We start from the raw sequence: 22,571 nt of genomic DNA, 5'->3' as shown, positions 1-22,571 counted from the left end.
GTGTTCCCTTTGTGACGTCTAAAGATCAATTAGTTGATATATTCACTATGGGTTTAGTTGGGAAGACGTTTGATTCTTGTTTAGTCAAGTTGGGCATGTGTGATATCTATATGCCAACTTGAGGGGGAGTGTTAAATTATGGGTTAAGTGCATCGTAGAGGCATGATGGGGTTTTTCCCCATCCACCGACCCTAGTGGGGTACTATTTCAGGCATTCTTTTTGGGAATTCTCACCTAGTTAACATACGAGGTCAATGGTGGTCTGACCTTAATTTTTGGAGTGTTTTAATATTTGAAATGATAGTATGCCATTACAAGCATGTGTTTTGAGATTTCTTATCATGTATGCTCCATACTTGAACTATATAAATTGTTATTTTTGAACTGTGTATTTTGTTGTGGATTATGGTGAATGTGTGGGATCCAGTGTGGCCGAGGGTAATTCCGGTATTGTGATCGCCACATGGATTTTAAGGTGTCAACTTTAGGAAACAGACCAGCAACAGGTGATGCGATATATCAATAGGTTAAGTATTGAGGTCCGACTCGAATTGGCTAACACTAATTTCAGGTCCGTTGATGTGGCAGCAACTCATGCCAAGATAGCTGAAGAGAAGTCCATTTATTTGAAGAGTATGCTTAAGACTCTTTCAATTTATAGACCTCCACCACATATAGAGGAAAAGAAGCCTGAAGCTTGCAGAGTTGAAGAAAAAAAGTCAAAAATCAACAAAGATAGTGATTGGATGAAGAACATCAGATGTTATAGTTGTGGGGAGAAGGGTCACTACTCCAACAAATGCCCCAATAAGACTCACTCTCTAAATGTAACATAGAAGCAACTGAAAAAGAAGAGTGATGATGTTAACCCTTGATTTACATCCTTATCCCCTCGATGCAGATGATATTGACTATGATGATAATGATGATAATGTAGAAGCTCATATTGCTAGTCTTACATCCTTCTCAAATAGGCTAGTTGACAAGGCTCCTCTCTTCAGACAAAAGGGTACTCTCCTGCACGGTTCTGATCCTACTGATATTTATACACTTATTGATACCGGGGCAAAAGCAAACTTCATCTCTACTGAATTTTTTCAAGCACACAACCTTCCACCGAAGCAACTTTTCAAGAAGATTCGTGTGCAAGGTTTTGGACCCACAGCTCGAGAAGAAGCCACTGCAGTTGTTCGAGTACATCTATAGTTTGGGCCGTTACAGTACCATGTATCTTACTTGGTCACCCTATTGGCGCACTGCGGCATTCTTCTAGGGTGACCTTGGCAATGACATGTTGATATTCTCTACGATGGTGCACGGAACACCATCAACGTAAAGCAAGGAGGTACGTATTTAATGACGCCACACACGTTATCAGAGATGCTATGTCGTCCACTAACTCCTGCTCCAGTGGCACGTCAGCCTACTCTCTCTCCTCTTAGAGTTATGTTCCCATCATTTGCTTCGAGATATGTGCCACCGCATCGACGAGCAATTTACAAGGGTATCTTAGGAGCACGACCTAGCTCGACGGAGTTGAGTTCTTTTAAGAGCGGAAGAGTTTATGCAATTAAGCATAGGAAAATTTGGAATTAACCTAGCAATTTGATTTGTTTCCTTTATTGTTAGTGTAAGGTGTGGTCAAGTTAGTAGGAAGATTCAGATTTTATTTCAGTTGCTAATTTAATTAGCTTCCATTGTTAGGTTTTGATTTTCCTTTTTACAACCATGTAACACAGTAGAGAAGACAGACTTGAAGTTTTGAAATTGAATGTTTGATTGGTTGAAACATTGGCTATCTGATGGAGATCCTTTAGGAAAGAAAGGGAAAATCAAAGTAGGAAGGGGAAGGAGGGGAATCACACACTTCACTGGTGTACAAACTCAACATCATTACTCAATAATCAAATCACTCTCTAAATCTTCAATCGATTATAGCCAATATATAGGAAAATAGGAACATGAAATTAGAAACTTAACTGAAATGGAAACTAGCCTAAACTAGGAAACAACTATAAAAAAGAAACCAAAGCAAGGAAATAAATCCTACTCCTACGTTCAAGTCTGGAAAATAAAAGCATGAAATAAAATACTAAGTAAACTACTAATTTTATTTCCAACCCTTGTTGGATCAAAACCCTGGGCTGAACCAGTTCTTCTTGGCTCTTGGCTTCCAAAGCCGGTCATACTGCTCCAACCAAGTAAGGGCAGCCGTATCTGCATCAACTCTCCTCCTCTGAAAAGAACTCGACTCCGTCAAGTTAGGGAAAGGACCGAGGAGACCGTCTGAAGGAATACGTTGAATGAGGAACGAGCCCAACATCTTCTTGAGCTTAATTTCAGGGAGATCTTTGGCAGGATGAAACTTCATAGTCTTGTTGGCATGCTTGAAGGCATAGGTATTGGCATAGCCACAATGCTGTACTTTCTTATCAAACAACCAAGGTCGACCAAAAAGGATATAGCACACCTTCAGAGGGAGGACATCACATTGGACTGTATCCTTAAATCCACCAATAGAATATGTGACCAAGCACTTATCTGTGATTTTGAGATTAGTGTTGTTCACCTAAGCAATCTTGTAAGGATTAGGATGTGGTTCTGTAATCAATCCCAGCTTACGAACAGCGTCTTCAAAGACAACATTAGTGCAACTGCCTCCATCAATGACCAAGGTTAGCAACTGGTCATTGCACTTCACACGAGTCTAAAAAATACTACTGCGGCACCAATCTTCATTGTCAGTGGCCTACTGAGTGGTCAACACATGACGAAGGACATAAAAAGGATGTTGGTCATCGTCACTAAGAGTGTCATTGACTTCACCTGTTGCACGCTCTTCTCTTAAATCAATTGTGTCAAAACCAACTTGCTCTTCGGGAATATAAAGTATAGGAGAATCCTTATCAATAAAAGCAACCAAACGGCTGGGACATTGAGCACTGATATGTCCAAATCCATGGCATGAGTAGCGTCGAACTATAAATTTTGAGGAATCAAAAGGTTTATCTGAACCACGCCGAGGGGGTGAGTATGGGCGAGTAGGCCGTGAAGATGACATTTCAGAAACATGTCGAGGTGGAGAATACGGCCGGCTAGGTCGTGAAGAGGCCATAGATGTAGCACTAGCCTGTGGTTTGCTAGATGACCTCTCTTGGGTAGGAGACTGTTGCAGAACGGAACTAGTACCTCGAGAAAAAGTATCTGCAAAATTTGTCCGATTGCATGGGCATTTCAGACTTTCCCCAACCTGTTATGCTACTTGTACGGCATCTTCCATGGTAGGTAATCGACTAGATGCAAGGGCAGCACTAAGTTGAGGGTGCAAACCATTGCGAAATTGTGCCACTAATACTTCTTCATCCCACTCAAAGTCAGAACGAGTGGCCAAATAATAAAATCTAGCAACATACTCTTCAATGGTCAAATTCTCTTGTTTCAACTGTGCAAACCTGAGATGCATGCATTGCTTGTAATCAGAAGGTAAGAATCGCCAGTTCATGACTTCATACATTTCAACCCAAGCAGTGACCAAACCAATGCCTCGGGTTCGGTTCTATTGTTGTTGCTTAATCCACCAGACTCGGGCCGTGCCTTTCAGTTTGGCCTCTGCAAATAGGATCTTTCGAGCCTCAGTCAACCCATACCATCTGAAGAATGTATCTAAACTGTGAATCCAGTCAAGGTACAATTCTAGATTATTATCTCCATAAAAATCAAGGACATCCAATTTTGCTGCTCTTTCTGCTCCATCATCATGTCTACCAGTTCCATATAGTGGTGGAGGTGGTGGTGGTGGTGTATGATGTGGTGGTGGTGGCGGTGGTGGTAGTGTTAATGATGGATCCTATGGACTGGTGTTGGAAAAATCCCCAGATTGAATGGGACTCTTTCCTTTATCTGTTGCCACCAAACGATCAATGAAAACTTACATGGGTCCCATGGAAACTTGCATAGATTCCATCATTGTTTTTAGGGACGTGACCATGTTAGTGAGAGCATCAAATTTTGTATCAGTTTCTCCCTTATAAGAGTTCAGCTATTGAACAACTTCACTATTGGCCACCATGGTGAAGATTAACAAAATAGCACTCAAAGAGTAATGGCAAATGGTAATTATCTCTAGTTTTTTTTTTTTTTTTTGGGCAGGAAGGGCAGAATTGTAGTTTTTTAGAAGTTCAAATTAAACCACAAAGGATGTCACGTGTAGGAGGTAGGGGTACACTTGGAATTAAGAGAGAATATAGCATAGAAAGGAATAATTGATAATAGAAAGGGTAGTATGGGAAATAAACAAAATAAGTAAAGTGGGGTAATAAAGAAAAGAGAAAATAGAAAATAGAAAGAATAAAAGTGATTGGAGTTTGGTAAGGTACCGTAAACCGACAAACTAGGTCTCAAAGAGACCTGCGATGGAACCAGAGGACATCGGTGACGGAAGGGAAGACGTCTGGATGAACAGTGAGGTTGCGTCATCGAAGGCGACTGCAGCGAGAGCTCTAGGACAAGTAGGAGTCTTGCATCTCTCTCTTCTCGCCTTCTCTGATTCTTTTTCTTCTTTGACTTCTATTTCTCTGTGCCTTCTTCTTTCTTCTTCTTCTCATCGCATTCTTCTTTCTTCTTTTTTTATTACTCAAACCCTAGCAGGGATGGGTTCCGCCTCTGTTTTGCAACAGAGATATTTTTTTTTTCTCTGCTGCTGTCGTTTGGCAGCGAGCGATGAAAGGAGGGAAGAGAGGTCGCACAATGGGTGGGGTTGGGGTTTTAGCTGGGACGATGGGTATGGAATTTTTTNCCTCTGTCTGAATGTTGCTCTCATGTGATATGAACCTAGGATGGGATCTCCAACAACTTGACATCAAGAATGCTTTGCTCCATAAGGAGCTCGATGAGGAAGTATATATGGATATTCCACCAAGTTTCTCTAGTAAGGGAACTCAGGGCAAGGTCTGTGGTGGTTCGGAAGATTTCACAAGGCGATGACATCTGTGGGATATAAGCAAAGCAATGCAGGCCACACATTGTTAATAAAGAGGTCTGGTGATAAAATTACTATTCTCATCGTCTACATGGATGACATTGTGATGACAGGGAATGACAGTGTTGAGATTGGTCGCCTCAAGGACTTTCTTGGTCGAGAGTTGGAAATAAAGGATCTTAGGAAGCTAAAGTACTTTCTTAGGATTGAGGTTGCTCAATCTTCTAAAAGCATCTTTCTATCCCAGAGGAAGTACATCCTTGATCTATTGTCAAAGACTAGTTTATTTGGTTGTCGTCCTTCTGATAACCTACAGAAGCTAGTACATGACTTGAGGAAAAGGAGGGTGAATCCATTGACAAAGGCCATTACCAACGGTTGGTGGGAAAATTGATCTATCTCTCCTATACTCAGCCAGATATTGTTGTAGCTGTCAGTTTGGTGAGTCAGTTTATGAATGATCCCTATTCCTCTCATATGGAAGCAATCCTATATATCCTGAGGTACTTGAGTCTGCTCCAGGAAAAGGGAGTCTTTTATCTCCTCATAATCATCTCAGAGTTGAAGCTTATACAGATGTTGATTGGGTTGGATCTCCTGATAGAAAGTCCATCTCAGGTTATCGTACCTTAGTGGGTGGGAATCTTGTCACTTGACGCACCGAGAAGCAGAATATGGTGGCTAAATCTAGTGTTGAAGCAGAGTTTTGTGCTATGGCACAAGGGATTTGTGAGTTGTGGTTACACACACTCCTAGATGATATTGGTATGCATTTTCACCTTCCTATAATGCTCTGCTGTGATAACAAGGCTATTATCAGTAGTTCCCATAATCCAGTACAGCATGATTGTACAAAACATGTGGAGATTGACAAACATTTCATCAAAGGGAAGCTGGATGTTCGCTTGATTTGTGTTCCCTTTGTGACGTCAAAAGATCAATTAGTTGATATATTCACTATGGGTTTAGTTGGGAAGATGTTTGATTCTTGTTTAGTCAAGTTGGGCATGTGTGATATCTATACGCCAACTTGAGGGGGAGTGTTAAATTATGGGTTAAGTGCATCGTAGAGGCATGATGGGGTTTTTCCCCATCCACCGACCCTAGTGGGGTACTATTTCAGGCATTCTTTTTGGGAATTCTCACCTAGTTAACATACGAGGTCAGTGGTGGTCTGACTTTAATTTTTGGAGTGTTTTAATATTTGAAATGATAGTATGCCATTACAAGCATGTGTTTTGAGATTTCTTATCATGTATGCTCCATACTTGAACTATATAAATTGTTATTTTTGAACTGTGTATTTTGTTGTGGATTATGGTGAATGTGTGGGATCCGGTGTGGCCGAGGGTAATTCCGGTATTGTGATCGCCACATGGATAATTGAATCATGCATTAAGTGCGCATTAGAGCTTGGATTAGATATGGGTAAGCGGTGCGGCGAATAGTAATTCCAGTATCGTGTATTCCTTCCTAATTGTTTGTATGCTAGATAGGCTTGGATATGGATGCGGTGTAGCCAATGAGAATTTCGATACCGTATCCCATACTACCTATATCATTATAAAAGGCATGTATACTATTGTGGTTATGTATAACTATCCTATACTAAAGACCCTTGCCAACAGGGGTAAGGTGTTGGATAACCCACTGTGGTATGTTCGGTGAACCCTTCCGAAATACCACTTTCGTGGTACGATGTGATTGTTGTCGAAGGCGAAAAATAGCTTGGTATGGCCGATGGTAATTCCGATGCCATGGCTACTAGGATAGGGTGCTAAGTGACCGAGGATGCATTCCGATGTTGGGAAAATAGTCACTCTTTTAGATCCTCAATTATATGATTTGATAACTATTAGCACTCTAATATTTGTCTTTGGAACAAATATGCTAGGCAAGTGTTAGCCTAAAACTCAAAGTCAAGACAGGACTTTGCATAAGGAAAGTCATTTCAAGCAAGGCATTCAAGCTAGCTCAAACTCATGTCTTGAAGCCACATTACGTGAGGATCCAAAGCTACAAAAAACATAATCAAGCTTCATCAATCGTGTCTAAAAGGCCAAAGAAAATTGAAGACGAAAATCAAGTTTAGACTAGGTTCATGCATTTTACACATTGTACAAGAAATAATGAAAAATGCATCGCATCTCATCTCACATATCCAACCATAGAAAGACCCTAGGTATGGACACATGTCCTTAAGAATGTCTCTAGAAGGTTGAAATATGATTAGAACCAAATTCAAACCATCAGAAGACCAAAATCCGAACCGGATTAGGAAATTTCCCAACTGGCTCCCAGAATGTCAGACTAGATATACTATTATCCAACCGGATAGAGAAAGCCATTATTAACTGGCTCGTCGAATGGCAATCAAGTCAACACTATCCATTCAGAGTGACAACCGAACTGGGGGATTATGTGAACAGGCTCGCCGGATGGTGAACAATATATGGACACCTTAGCATCTATAATGGCTATATTCCAACGTTCAAATAAAATCGGCTCTATTCAAACAGCCTGTCCCCAACCGGCTAGCAAGATGTTATTTGAACCTTTAAATAACATCGGCTCTATTCAATACCTTACATATCGAAGATACACCACATAGGCAGCAACTTAATCCAATTTCCCCCAGGGTGTCACACGATAATTTTCTGATAAGAATTATGGCATCAAAGTTGAGATTCTAGAGTTCAGTGGTGGAAAGGGACCTGAAGAATTCCTTGACTAGCTTACCACAGTGGAGAAAATTTTTACTTATAACTCTCTTCCGAATGAGAAGAAGTGTGAACTCATCCTCACTAAATTTATTAAGTTTGAATGTTCATGGTGGGATGGTGTACTACATGCAAGGTTTGTCAGAAGACTTAGACCCGTTACCAATTGGGAGGTTATAAAACAAATCCTGATCGAGAAATTTGTTCCTCTTAATTATGAGAAGGTGATGTTTCATAAATTGCTTAATTTTCAACAAGACAACTATGTGGATACCTACACCCTCAAATTCCACAAACTATCTTCAAGGTGTCAACTTTAGGAAACAGACCAGCAACAGGTGATGCGATATATCAATAGGTTAAGTATTGAGATCCGACTCGAATTGGCTAACACTAATTTCAGGTCCGTTGATGTGGCAGCAACTCATGCCAAGACAGCTGAAGAGAAGTCCATTTATTTGAAGAGTATGCTTAAGACTCTTTCAATTTATAGACCTCCACCACATATGGAGGAAAAGAAGCCTGAAGCTTGCAGAGTTGAAGAAAAAAAGTCAGAAATCAACAAGGATAGTGATTGGATGAAGAACATCAGATGTCATAGTTGTGGGGAGAAGGGTCACTACTCCAACAAATGCCCCAATAAGACTCACTCTCTAAATGTAACATAGAAGCAACTGAAAAAGAAGAGTGATGATGTTAACCCTTGATTTACATCTTTATCCCCTCGATGCAGATGATATTGACTATGATGATAATGATGATAATGTAGAAGCTCATACTGCTAGTCTTACATCATTCTCAAATAGGCTAGTTGACAAGGCTCCTCTCTTCAGACAAAAGGGTACTCTCCTGCATGGTTCTAATCCTACTGATATTTATACACTTATTGATACCGGGGCAAAAGCAAACTTCATCTCTACTGAATTTTCTCAAGCACACAACCTTCCACCGAAGCAACTTTTCAAGAAGATTCGTGTGCAAGGTTTTGGACCCACAGCTCAAGAAGAAGCCACTGCAGTTGTTAGAGTACATCTATAGTTTGGGCCGTTACAGTACCATGTATCTTACTTGGTCACCCTATTGGCGCACTGCGGCATTCTTCTAGGGTGACCTTGGCAACGACATGCTGATATTCTCTACGATAGTGCACGGAACACCATCAACGTAAAGCAAGGAGGTATGTATTTAATGACGCCACACACGTTATCAGACATGCCATGTCGTCCACTAACTCCTGCTCCAGTGGCATGTCAGCCTACTCTCTCTCCTCTTAGAGTTATGTTCCCATCATTTGCTTCGAGATATGTGCCACCTCATCGACGACCAATTTACAAGGGTATCTTAGGAGCACGACCTAGCTCGACGGAGTTGAGTTCTTTTAAGAGCGGAAGAGTTTATGCAATTAGGCATAGGAAAATTTGGAATTAACCTAGTAATTTGATTTGTTTCCTTTATTGTTAGTGTAGGGTGTGGTCAAGTTAGTAGGAAGATTCAGATTTTATTTCAGTTGCTAATTTAATTAGCTTCCATTGTTAGGTTTTGATTTTCCTTTTTACAACCATGTAACACAGTAGAGAAGACAGACTTAAAGTTTTGAAATTGAATGTTTGATTGGTTGAAACATTGGCTACCTGATGGAGATCCTTTAAGAAAGAAAGGGAAAATCAGAGTAGGAAGGGGAAGGAGGGGAATCACACACTTCACTGGTGCACAAACTCAACATCTTTACTCAATAATTAAATCACTCTCTAAATCTTCAATCGATTACAGCCAATATATAGGAAAATAGGAACATGAAATTAGAAACTTAACTGAAATGGAAACTAGCCTAAACTAGGAAACAACTATAAAAAGGAAACCAAAGCAAGGAAATAAATCCTACTCCTACGTTTAAGTCTGGAAAATAAAAGCATGAAATAAAATACTAAGTAAACTACTAATTTTATTCCTACCCTTGTTGGACCAAAACCCTGGGCTGGACCGGTTCTTCTTGGTTCTTGGCTTCCAAAGCCGGTCATGCTGGTCCAACCAAGTAAGGGCAGCCGTATCTGCATCAACTCTCCTCCTCTGAAAATAACTCAACTCTGTCAAGTTAGGGAAATGACCGAGGAGACCGTCTGAAGGAATACGCTGAATGAGGAACGAGCCCACCATCTTCTTGAGCTTAATTTCAGGGAGATCTTTGGCAGGATGAAATTTCATAGTCTTGTTGGCATGCTTGAAGGCATAGGTATTGGCATAGCCACAATGCTGTACTTTCTTATCAAACAACCAAGTTCGACCAAGAAGGATATGGCACACCTTCAGAGGGAGGACATCACATTGGACTGTATCCTTAAATCCACCAATAGAATATGTGACCAAGCACTTATCTGTGATTTTGAGATTAGTGTTGTTCACCCAAGCAACCTTGTAAGGATTAGGATGTGGTTCTGTAATCAATCCCAGCTTACGAACAGCGTCTTCAGAGACAACATTAGTGCAACTGCCTCCATCAATGACCAAGGTTAGCAACTGATCATTGCACTTCACACGAGTCTAAAAAATACTACTGCGGCACCAATCTTTATTGTCAGTGACCTACTGAGTGGTCAACACATGACGAAGGACATAAAAAGGATGTTGGTCTTCGTCACTGAGAGTGTCATTGACTTCACCTGTTGCACGCTCTTCTCTTAAATCAATTGTGTCAGAACCAAGTTGCTCTTCGGGAATATATAGTATAGGAGAATCCTTATCAATAAAAGTAACCAAATGGCTAGGACATTGAGCACTGCTATGTCCAAATCCATGGCATGAGTAGCACCAAACTGTAAATTTTGAGGAATCAAAAGGTTTATCTGAACCACGCCGAGGGGGTGAGTATGGGCGAGTAGGCCGTGAAGATGACATTTCAGAAACATGTCGAGGTGGAGAATACGGCCGGCTAGGTCGTGAAGAGGCCATAGATGTAGCACTAGCCTGTGGTTTGCTGATGACCTCTCTTGGGTAGGAGACTGTTGCAGAACGGAACTAGTACCTCGAGAAAAAGAATCTGCAAATTTTATCCGATTGTATGGGTATTTCAGACTTTCCTCAACCTGATATGCTACTTGTACCGCGTCTTCCATGGTAGGTAGTTGACTAGATGCAAGGGCAGCACTAAGTTGAGGGTGTAAACCATTGCGAAATTGTGCCACTAATACTTCTTCATCCCACTCAAAGTCAGAACGAGTGGCCAAATAATAAAATCTAGCAACATACTCTTCAACGGTCAAATTCTCTTGTTTCAACTATGCAAACCTGAGATGCATGCGTTGCTTGTAATCAGAACGCAAGAATCGCCGGTTCATGACTTCATACATTTCAGCCCAAGTAGTGACCAAACCAATGCCTCAGGTTCGGTTCTGTTGTTGTTTCTTGATCCACCAGACTCGGGCCGTGCCTTTTAGTTTGGCCTCTGTAAATAGGATCTTTCGAGCCTCAGTCAACGCATACCATCTGAAGAATGTATCTAAACTGTGAATCCAGTCAAGGTACAATTCTCGATTATTGTCTCCATAAAAATCAAGGACATCCAATTTTGCAGCTCTTTCTGCTCCATCATCATGTCTACCAATTCCATATAGTGGTGGAGGTGGTGGTGGTGGTGTATGATGTGATGGCGGTGGTGGTAGTGTTACTGACGGATCCTATGGAGTGGTGTTGGAAAAATCCCCAGATTGAATGGGACTCTTTCCTTTATCTGCTGCCACCAAACGATCAATGAAAACTTGCATGGATCCCATGGAAACTTGCATAGATTCCATCATTGTTTTTAGGGATGTGACCATGTTAGTGGGAGCATCAAATTTTGTATCAGTTTCTCCCTTATAAGAGTTCAGCTGTTGAACAACTTCACTATTGGCCACCATGGTGAAGATTAACAAAATAGCACTCAAAGAGTAATGGCAAATGGTAATTATCTCTGGTTTTTTTTTTGGGCAGGAAGGGCAGAATTGTAGTTTTTTAGAAGTTCAAATTAAACCACAAAGGATGTCACGTGTAGGAGGCAGGGGTACACTTGGAATTAAGAGAGAATATAGCATAGAAAGGAATAATTGATAATAGAAAGGGTAGTATGGGAAATAAACAAAATAAGTAAAGTGGGGTAATAAGGAAAAGAGAAAATAGAAAATAGAAAGAATAAAAGTGATTGGAGTTTGGTAAGGTACCGTAAACCGACAAACTAGGTCTCAAAGAGACCTGCGATGGAACCAGAGGACATCGGTGCCGGAAGGGAAGACGTCTAGATGAACAACAGTGAGGTTGCGTCTTCGAAGGCGACTGCAGCGAGAGCTCTAGGACAAGTAGGAGTCTCGCGTCTCACTCTCTTCTCGTCTTCTTTGATTCTTTTTCTTCTTCGACTTCTATTTCTCTGTGCCTTCTTCTTTCTTCTTCTCGTCGCGTTCTTCTTTCTTCTTTTTTTATTACTCAAACCCTAGCAGGGATGGGTTCCGCCTCTGTTTTGCAACAGAGATATTTTTTTTTTCTCTGCTGTTGTCGTTTGGCAGCGAGCGATGAAAGGAGGGAAGAGAGGTCACACAATGGGTGGGGTTGGGGTTTCGGAAGGGTTGAAGAGGTGGGTTGGGGTTTTAGCTGGGACGATGGGTATGAAGTTTTTCCTTCGGCTCTGATACCAAGTTGATGGAGATCCTTTAGGAAAGAAAGGAAAATCAGAGTAGGAAGGGGAAGGAGGGGAATCACACACTTCACTGGTGCACAAACTCAACATCTTTACTCAATAATCAAATCACTCTCTAAATCTTCAATCGATTACAGCCAATATATAGGAAAATAGGAACATGAAATTAGAAACTTAACTGAAATGGAAACTAGCCTAAACTAGGAAACAACTATAAAAAGGAAACCAAAGCAAGGAAATGAATCCTACTCCTGCGTTCAAGTCTGGAAAATAAAAGCATGAAATAAAATACTAAGTAAACTACTAATTTTATTTCCAACCCTTGTTGGACCAAAACCCTGGGCTGGACCGGTTCTTCTTGGCTCTTGGCTTCCAAAGCCGGTCATGCTGGTCCAACCAAGTAAGGGCAGCCGTATCTGCATCACTACCGTGACCACATACTTCTCTCTTTTCTGGTTTTCTCATCTCGTCTCTTCTTTCCCCTTCTTATCTTCTTTTTCTCTAATCCTTTTCCCTATTTCTTGTTGTTTATTTCCTATACCTGAGAATACTCTATTCTGAGCGGTACTTCCAACCCAAGTATTGGAGATCGATCTCCATTGATACCCCTCAGATGAGCCTGATATTTAGGGCGTGAGAACCTCTATCCTAGGCGACCTGAACCCTAGAGTTTCAGCCTCAAAGGCCTTTCCAATGGTGGGAAACAAGACTTGCAACAAGGCAGAACCCAAACCTGCCGCCAGATTCAGTTGCAGGTTTTACAAAAGGTCTGATTTAGGAACCGTTGAGGCTTGTCGAAGCTAGATCTACTATCATCATATTGCTGCGATTCATTACTTGAAGCCTTAGGTCGAGACTAGAATTGGAGAACGAGATTGGTTGTCCAAAGTGCTCCTTATTCTACCGCCTTGATCTAGAGTTCCATCATGAAGAAGAAGGATGATTCTCTAAATTTACAAGGACAATTACTTAAAATTATAAGAAAGCCCCCTGTCCTGAAAAGTGTGTTCTATTATTTCCTTCCTTACTTTAGCAATTAGAGAATACCCCCTCTTCTAATTTCCTATCTCAGTTGTCCCTGTCACTTGTTATGCTATTAGTAATGAACGTGATTGTTTCTGAAATTACAAGAATGCCACTCAACCAGTAAATTGAGGTATTTTGTCATTATTAAGGGCACTAAGCGATCCAATTCCAGCTTTTAGAACCCGGATCCGCATCAGAATTACTTAAATGTACTCTTCCGCATTATCAAAGAAATTCATAATCATTTGTGTAGAACAAACAAGAGGCAAAATCCGCTAGTGATAACCTATTCACCCCCTCTAGTTTATTTCATCTAAGATCAGTATGTTCCTATTCACGACTTGTATCGTTGGGTGACCGATGTGCGAGTTCCGAGACCAGGGACTGCCTAATGTGTTGTAATAGCATTAACCCGACTCAGTCGTATATTAGGTGGACAACAGTAAAATGAATTGCATCATCTCGCATCATGGCTTATAAGAAACTGCTTACATGAACCCCATCCTTCACTAAGCTAGTTGGAGCTCACACCACAGGCGTATTTCATTTTAGATGATGATGTAGGTACCATTGTGTCCATGAGCAGTGACACCTCCTCCTCTATGGCTAAGAATAGTGGTGACTAGTGGACACCAGAGACCGAGGAGCATAATGTAGATTGTGCTTGTGATAGTTATGCCTACATTGCACGGTGAGCCGAAGATGAGATTGCTTTCATTATTCTTTTGTTATTTTGGATGTTATAGTTTGTGATACATTACTATATGCGTCTTGTAATGAAAATTTAGAGATAAAACTATTATCATACTACATTATCACTTTAGTTCTCCCCAATATTGAGTTTGATCTTTTGTATTACTATTCCGCTGCACTGATTTCAGTTTGGTTCTGTTTGATGATTGTGAAGGTTAAGGTACTACTTTAGAGATCCTTGAGTATTGTAGGACAGCGGTAAGTGTCCTAGTCACACCACAGGTATCCAAGTGGAAGTGGGGTGTGACAAGGGGAGGAGAGACATTCAACAGCAGGACAAGCCCAGTCAGCCAAGCCATCATGTCCAACACTTGGGGGGAGCAGTTGTGTCAGGTCCAAGTTTTGGTCCAGCAAAACCAGTCTACTGGTCCTTGCGTGGGGGATGGTTTACTACTAGTGATTAGTTTTTAATTTTGTATTAAGATGATTACTTGATTACAACTTGTTTAGGTTACAAAGTAGTTTCTATTTTTCAATGTCCAAGTTTGTTTTAGAAGGCTGGATTCTATAAAGCCTCACTAGTTTTTATTTTTAAGGGGCTTCTATTTTAAAGGGTCCAAAGTTGTAAGAGGATACATTAGGCCAGTTGGAAGAAAGAAGAATTAGGGTTAGAGATGAGGGGAGAAGAGAGAAGAGAGAAGAGAGGAAGGAAGGAGGAGAGAAGATGAGAGAAGAAAGAGAGAGATGAGGGCAAAACGTGGAGAGCAATGAGCTCTTCCACCTATATTAGGTTCAAACCATATTAGGGAAATTACATATGCCTCCCTAGGGAGGTAAAAGGAAAAAGGAAAAAGGATAAAATATAAGTTAGGACAACATAATAGTAATGCAGTTCCTAAAGTACCCCTATTACATAAACTCTGACTTGGCCATACAAGGAAGGTTCCATTTGCTGTTTGGATTAAAGTCAATAAATACGAAAGAAGGGGCACCACTACAGGCCCGATACAGACAAAAAAGAAATTCTATGGCTGTTTGGCTGTGTTCTTGTGTGATGCAGGATTCCTTGTGAGAGACAGGTAACCCTAGTGTCTCACTAGAGGTGCTGGTGAAAGACTAGCAAGGTGGAGTGAGAGGCCCTTCCATATCTTCTTTCCCTATTTGGGTTAATCTAACTTCTCCAGTCTGTCCTGCACATCAGATGAGTGTTAGAACTGAATTTTCTCTCGGCTATTGACTGATGGTTGGATTCCTTTGCTGTGATAATCCATCAATGTTGAAGGGCTAAAGTTTCTTGCTGGTAGAAGTGACTCACGGTTCACCGTTGTGCTGTTTCTTGACTTCTAATTTCAAGAAAGATTGACCATCACCTATGCATTGGTTTGCTGCAAAACTTTGGACTTTCTATGTAACAACCAACTACTGCTATCTTTGTTAATTAGAGTCTGATCTGATCAGTGGATTGATAGTTACTGGTAGTTAATAATTTCTGTCCATGGTTTACTATTTTCATGAGGTTGTTTGTTTATGCATTCTGGCCATCGGATTAACATCATGTATAATGTTCCATCTAATGAGTGGAGGATATGTTGTTAGTTTGATGATGATCTGCTGTGTTAGTATGAAGGTACAACCCCTAGTTTCTAAATCTGGAACCATAGTTTCTATTTTGGCTTCCCTCATGTATTTCTCTATCCAACCATTGGATCAAAGCCAAACTTTGGGGAGTTGAAGGAACCAGAGAGACCTAGTATTGTATTATTTTAGGACTGATCAGAATTCTGGTTTGGGAGATTTGCAGACTTTGTTCTGCTGATTGAGCACTTCTACGATCCTGTTGTGGGTAGGATTCTGAAATCTACAATGATGTTAGATTGAATCTATCACAACTTCAACCAGTTGGAACTGTGAGTCGATTTAGAAAATATTTTTTGCAAAGAGTAGCATGTTTCCCTGGAGCTTACTAAGCCATAGTGATATAACTGCACTGCTTTATGTACAGAAATAAAACAAACCCAATTGAAATGTATGAGATGCATCATCAACCACAAGTTCCTTGAAAACATTCAATTGGAGTAAACAAACTAAATCTAGGAGTACCTTACAAAGACTTGGCGGAGGAGGAATTACAACAGACCTGATCTTCAAAAGGCATCTCTCTGACATATCCCTTTCCCTCTTATCAGTGCTTATAAGTCTTCTGTAAATTGGCGGAGCCCATATATTTGCAGAATCTCTCATCTTTTCACCCACTTGAGTTGCCAACTTTATCAAAGCCTATAAATAACACCATCAGACGATTAGTACAGTCTGATATGCACTTTGTTTAAAAACCTATAAAAGTAGAGCAGCCCTAGAAGATTAAATTTTATTTGGCAATGATGGACATTGCTAAATGGATGAAAGATAATCACTCAGGTCTACTAAGGAAAGGATGCTTTAGATCTACTGAAAATACTCTGGAATGAGAAGTGAAGCAAGTCTACCCACCAGGAGTGACATCATCATCATCTGACATTTGCTGAGAAGCTAGGCAAACAACTAGCAAGATTTCCATAATTTAATGATTTAATTAGCAATGAGATGGAACTTTGTCTGTTCACCGAAAAAAAAAAAAAAAAGATGGAACTTTGTTTGTTTCAGGGCTACGAGAACAAAATATTTATCAGTGGTTGCAAATGCTTTCTTCTACTATTGGTGAATGTGAGAGTTCTTGGCTTGTCCTCAAACTATTTTATGTTCTAGATTTATTCCAGTGAGTCTTTCCTTCCTTGTTTTGGAAACATTAACATAATCATGGATTGCTTCACTTTTTGCTCTAGCTCCTTTTAGGTTGATTGGTCTCAATCAGATTTTCAAGCACATAGGCAGGTTGGGAGCAACAGTTAGTTCCACCTACAAGATTACCCTTAGCCAAAACTTTCCCAACTGAATGATCCCAACCATCCAATCTGTGCCATTCACCAAACACTTAGGAGGAAGCATATTTACCAACTTGTTTGGACATTAGAATACCCTACGAAGCTGTCATTTGTACAGAGATAGCCAAAGAATGCATAGGAAACATAACAGGACGATGCACTAGCAGGGCCCAACCCCATACACAAGTAATGCTATTGGTTGAGTATAAAAAGGGCGTAACAAGTCCACGAGGCTCCCGATACTGTGGGGTCTGGGGAGGGTTATAACGTACGCAGCCTTACCCCCACTTCACTAAGACTGTTTTTGCGATTTGAACCTGCAACCACTAGGTCGCAATGGAGCAACCTTACCGTTGTGCCGAGGTCCACCCTTTCTTGAGTATGTGTACTATTAATTAGTTGACAAAATGACCTTTCCTTGAATAATACATATAGAGAATTCTATGGTATTGATTAGGATTATGTGAAATATCAATCCAGATCAATACCCTAGAGTCATCTTGATGTGTTATTCAAGGAAAGGGGTCATTATGTCTACTAATTAACAAAGGTTAGATTGGAAATCAAATCTCTATATTCAATCACATAGCTTAAGCTTTACCTTTCTAGAAACTCCAAATGATACAGTAGCACTCCAAGTTGAACAACACTATATAAGTAATAATATGAACTCTGATAAACTACACAAAAACCAGGAAAAGAGAAAATTGAACAAGAAACACTACCTGGATTGCCTCAAATGTGGTTGGCAAGGAACCAATAGGATTGTTGATGGATGAACTCTTGATAAACTACACAGAAACCAGGAAAAGAGAAACTTGAACAAGAAACACTACCTGGATTGCCTCAAATGTGGTTGACAAGGAACCAGTAGGATTGTCGATGGCATGAATGATTGCCAACAATAAAGAATGGAAATGGCAATTGAGAAATGACGTGCTGAACTGTTGAATAGATATACACCATACTCCCAAGTTACAAACAGCCTGCAAGTGCAATCAAGAGTTGAAATAATTAAAGACTCCTGGATGCAAGGTAGATCAATAACTTTAGTGGTCAACCACATTCATCTCCTATTACCTTCATTTTGGTGGCCGTAACTAGACGTACCAAGGATTCCACTACTGAACTAGCAACCTCATCTAGAACACACATGAAATGAAGTCACTGGTCAACTCTTCTCTTCAAAAACATTTTAGACAGAAAAAACGTAAAACAGAAAGTATGAAAAAATAAAATTAAATGGATCACATTGACAAAAAACAAATAAAACCAGAGATCATTCGGAACTCTGAATCTTGGACTTTGAACTCCACATCATCATTTCTTGGACTTTGAACTCCACATCATCATTATCAAGAACTTAACAACATTGAATTGCTTAAAATTTGTAACAACAAATCAATTAGAACCCATGTAGTTCAACTAGTTAACTGAATATATCAGACATGTATGATATAACAACTAGCATACCTAGAGGTACAAACTCAAAAGCCTCTTCATGTATCATATCGGAATATTGCATATTGCATAATTTTTTTTGGTGATTCTAACATTTGTAGAGTGATGAAAAAACGAGATCTTTTAAGTTGACCTTCCCAAGAATCTACAAGCCAAGTGAAGTTAAATGGGTCACTGAGCAGGGAGCATCAACCATACTTGTCAAGGCATCGTCTTGGGCGACGCCTAGGTGTCCAGGTGCTTGTTGTCGTCACCTTGCATCCAGGTCCCTTCCAACACCTTTGGTAGTCCAGACGTCGTGACGGCTTGATACGGACCCGGGTTCAAAACCCGGAACCAGATAGTTTATGGATGGTTCAATTGTAAAGAACAATGGCATATTTGTAAATATATTGGAGTTATCAAGTGGAATGGCAATCTAGTAACTAGATGATAGTTTGAGTATAAGAGGAAATATCAAAGGGGGGAAAGGCAAAGTACAAAATGGGGAGGGGTAGACTTGGAACTAAGAAACAAAAGTGGACAAAATTGAGACTACGAGAAGAAGAGAAGTGTATTTGATGGAAATTAAGAGAAAAAAATAAAAACCTCATTAGGAGGTTGTCTTCAACCTTGCACACAAACCAGAACAGTAGCGGAAGACTAGCAAACATCAAAGGAGACAACTCCTCCAAATCTCATCGGTTGAAGTTGAAATTCCAGGCGAAGGATCGCACTTCCCAGCTCTACCAAGCAACACCCCGTAGATCAAGGATTCCAGCCACGAGAATTTCTGCATGTTAAGGCTGGCGGTAGCGTAGAGATCAGTTCTGAAATTGGCAATGGAAACTCACAAATCAGGGGGGGATTTCGATCTCAGATTCAAACATCTGAATTGCCTTAGAGTTTGTTACTTCTACCCCAAATCTCAAACCAACAGATTTGTGCACGAAGAAGATTGCACCAAACTCGATGGGCTGCTACAGTCGACTAACAGGGAAACCGAGAGAAAACCAGAAAATAAGTATAAGAAGAAGAAGAAGAAGAAGAGAGAGAGAGATCGTACAAGGGGGAAGAAGATGTCAAATGACCATTGTTACCACCTAGGCACCAAAACAACTCAATTCAATACTTGTCAGATGAGCACCAAAACAGCTCAATTCAATACTTGTTACCGAGTTACCGATTTGAGTTTTATTTTACTTCATACTTTATTAGTCTAGGTTTTAGGTGATATTAAAAGGGTTTATTTCTATTTCAGTTTTAGATTTTAATTAGAAAATTTTAATTTTAATTTAATATAAAAAGACATGTAACCCAACTTGTTAAGCATGAATTGAAGAATGGTTGAAGATCACTCCACGAGCTCCCATTGTTGAAGAACAATACACTTTCAAGATTGAAAAGGTTAACCACTCTTCCCAAAACTCTTTTTTTTTTCTTTTCTTTTTTTTTGCATATAGTAATATAAATATTTTTTGTTAGGGGTGGATTTTTTATATGTTAAACACGGGAGGCTAGTCTACAACCTCACAGTGTAGTTTTATATATATATATATATATATATATATGTATATGAATAATTATTTTATTTTTCTAGTTTAAAAAAATACATTTTTCATCAACAAAAATTTGAAAATAGTATGGTTAATAGAGCTTTGATGGAACTCTTATATATATATATATATATATATGTGTGTGTGTGTGTGTGTTAATCACTATTGGCCAATCTATGACTCCATTGTCTCACAATTTTTTTCAGCCAGTAAAGAATTATTTTAATTTTCAAAAAATATGATAAATAATTTATTAATTCAAAAAAATTTAGGAAAAACTATTTTTTTATTTGAAAAATAAGGAAAAAATATGAAATTAATTTTAAAGTGCTTTGAAGCGTATATGATGCTTGTTATATTATAACATAATTGATTTTGTTATATTATAACATAATTGATTTTGTTATATTATAACATAATTGATTTTGTTATATTAGGTCATTATATTATTGAAAAATAATTATGAAAATTTATTTTTAAGAAAAAAATATAAGTAACTACGATATACTTTTAGTGGTCTCATATAATGTGTCTAAGTGAATAATGACTTGTTTTTTCTATGCATCAGTATTAGGGTGATATATAATGACTAACAGAGGTGGCGAACAGGGCGGGAGAAGAGGGAGAGGAGGTAGGAGACATGATAAGAGTCATTATAGTGGAGAGATTGCATAGAAACACAGAGAACCGATTGATGGTGATAAAAAGAAAACAGAGTGCAACTATTATCACAAAAATATTATGAGTAATGAGGCCACAAGACTTAAACAATATTTGGCTTGGATTGCTTGGATGTGGATACAAGCAAGCACTGAAGTACCTAATGAGATTGCTAGGACCACAGCTAAAGACATGAAGGGAGGGAATAAGAGGAAACCGACCAAGGAGAAAGCGAGGATATAATCTGAGGAGGCACTTCATGCTCCCAGCGTCATTATGATTATGATAGTGATGACCCTGCATATGTGCCAATGAATGGACGACATCTTGGAATGTGTTGATGATGCCTATGAAACCCCTAAAAGTATATCTTAAATCTTCCACAGTATGATTATGACTTTAAAAGTGCCTGAACCGATCAATAATCCACCTAGATAATATAATCCATTAGTAAATTTGCTGCAATACTAAAACTAGTGTACCATTCTTATAGTCCAGAAGATAATACTCATAACAAGATATCGATGATGTCAATGAGATGAAATTGGCATATCATCAGGTTGAGTTTAGCTGCAACTACGCATGAAACTGAGTCAAAACTTTCCCCTTTTTTTTTTTCTTTCATGTTTTCTTTCTAGGCAAAAACTTTAGATGTCAGGTTGTGGTATCTTTGTCTCTGTATACCATTGCTTTTCTTCTTTACCAGAAAATTTTCCCTCATCCCATGCAGATCTACTATCTAATCTCAATCCAAATGAATAACTCAGGGATTAGATTTATTTAAAACCACTACTAAACTGTGAGTATAAATGAATCAGGAAACAGGCAATAGCCGCGGCTGGAGACATGGTTTGTCGTAATAAGATTTAAACAAAAAAAAGGCATAGAGAATGTGTCCGCGTGGCCACATACATTTAATCAATACTAATCATAAAACGCATAAGAAAGAGAAGACACCAGTGACGAAATTTACCTTGAATAAAATCAACAAGGGAGGGGTGGTAAATAATGAATCCTAAACACTTCAAAGCCCCAACAGCTCTGGAATTTAAACGGACAAAGATTAGCTCTAATAAAATATGAAAGATTAAACAAGCAAAAATTTCATGGAAACATACATTTCTTCGTTGTCCTCGGAAATATCAGAGAGGATCCGAGAAAGGAGACGGTGGGATCTTTCACTGATGACTCGAATACCAGAAAAGTCTGTGGTGGAAAGTTGTTGAAGGTGTAAAAGACTTGAGTAGGCGAACGATTTGACTGCTCCGGCATCTGAAGAAAGATTGATTAAGATTTCTTCGACCTGATCAGCTATGTCTGCCATTTCTTCGTCAAGAAAATAATTTAGAAGAAGAGACCAGTAGATTGATCTCTGCTAAAGGGTTTAGAAGAAGCCCCTTTCTGTCTTCCAAGAATAAAATGGAGTCCGGAGTCTCCTGACTCCTCAGTTCGCGCCAACTAGAAATTCGCGTCTAAAAGATTCGCGCCAAATCTAATCTGCTGCAAAATAAAATATATATATATATATATAGGGAAAATTACAGGATTAAACAAAATCTGGTCTGCGCTTCCAAAAGTACCCCTTTTTTTTTCTTTTTTTTTTTATGCTCAACCTTCCCAAACTATACACTCATTCTTTTAGTTAACAGAATATATTGTTTTGAGTTTAGATTTACAAAACTACCCAAAAAAGTATTCCACCCTCAACTAAAGATTTTCTTACAATTTTACCCTCACCACCCCTTCTTCTTCTTCTTCTTGTCAATTCACCATCAATCACTCTACCTTCCTCCTATCTCTTCTACGACTGGACATGAAAAAAACCAAATTATGAAGAGAGATGTGACTTCTTGCAGAACTTCTTAGGATTATGGGATCAATTAGGCAACAAATACGCAAAGCAAAAAGGTAGGG

General features: G+C 39.4%; 1 protein-coding gene across 8 annotated transcripts in view; it reads right to left on the bottom strand.

Moving 5' to 3' along the window:
* The window catches only part of LOC122061756, a 51,195-nt gene extending 29,065 nt beyond the window's left edge, over positions 1 to 22,130 (bottom strand). For 2 of the 8 annotated variants that reach the window (XM_042625206.1, XM_042625208.1), the window contains exons 1-5: positions 21,776 to 22,130; positions 21,631 to 21,698; positions 18,082 to 18,143; positions 17,838 to 17,987; positions 16,181 to 16,357 (exon numbers count right to left, since the gene is read on the bottom strand). In XM_042625206.1, the coding sequence (XP_042481140.1) occupies positions 16,181 to 16,357; positions 17,838 to 17,987; positions 18,082 to 18,143; positions 21,631 to 21,698; positions 21,776 to 21,981 (663 nt within the window). In that variant the 5' untranslated portion in view covers positions 21,982 to 22,130. The other 6 variants (XM_042625207.1, XM_042625210.1, XM_042625211.1 and 3 more) reach the window with 6 other exon arrangements.
* Between the last annotated feature and the right edge of the window lie 441 nt (positions 22,131 to 22,571).

Source organism: Macadamia integrifolia, chromosome 14 (assembly GCF_013358625.1).
Source record: "Macadamia integrifolia cultivar HAES 741 chromosome 14, SCU_Mint_v3, whole genome shotgun sequence".
Classification (NCBI taxonomy): domain Eukaryota; kingdom Viridiplantae; phylum Streptophyta; class Magnoliopsida; order Proteales; family Proteaceae; genus Macadamia; species Macadamia integrifolia.
This window is presented reverse-complemented; position numbering and strand designations above follow the sequence as displayed.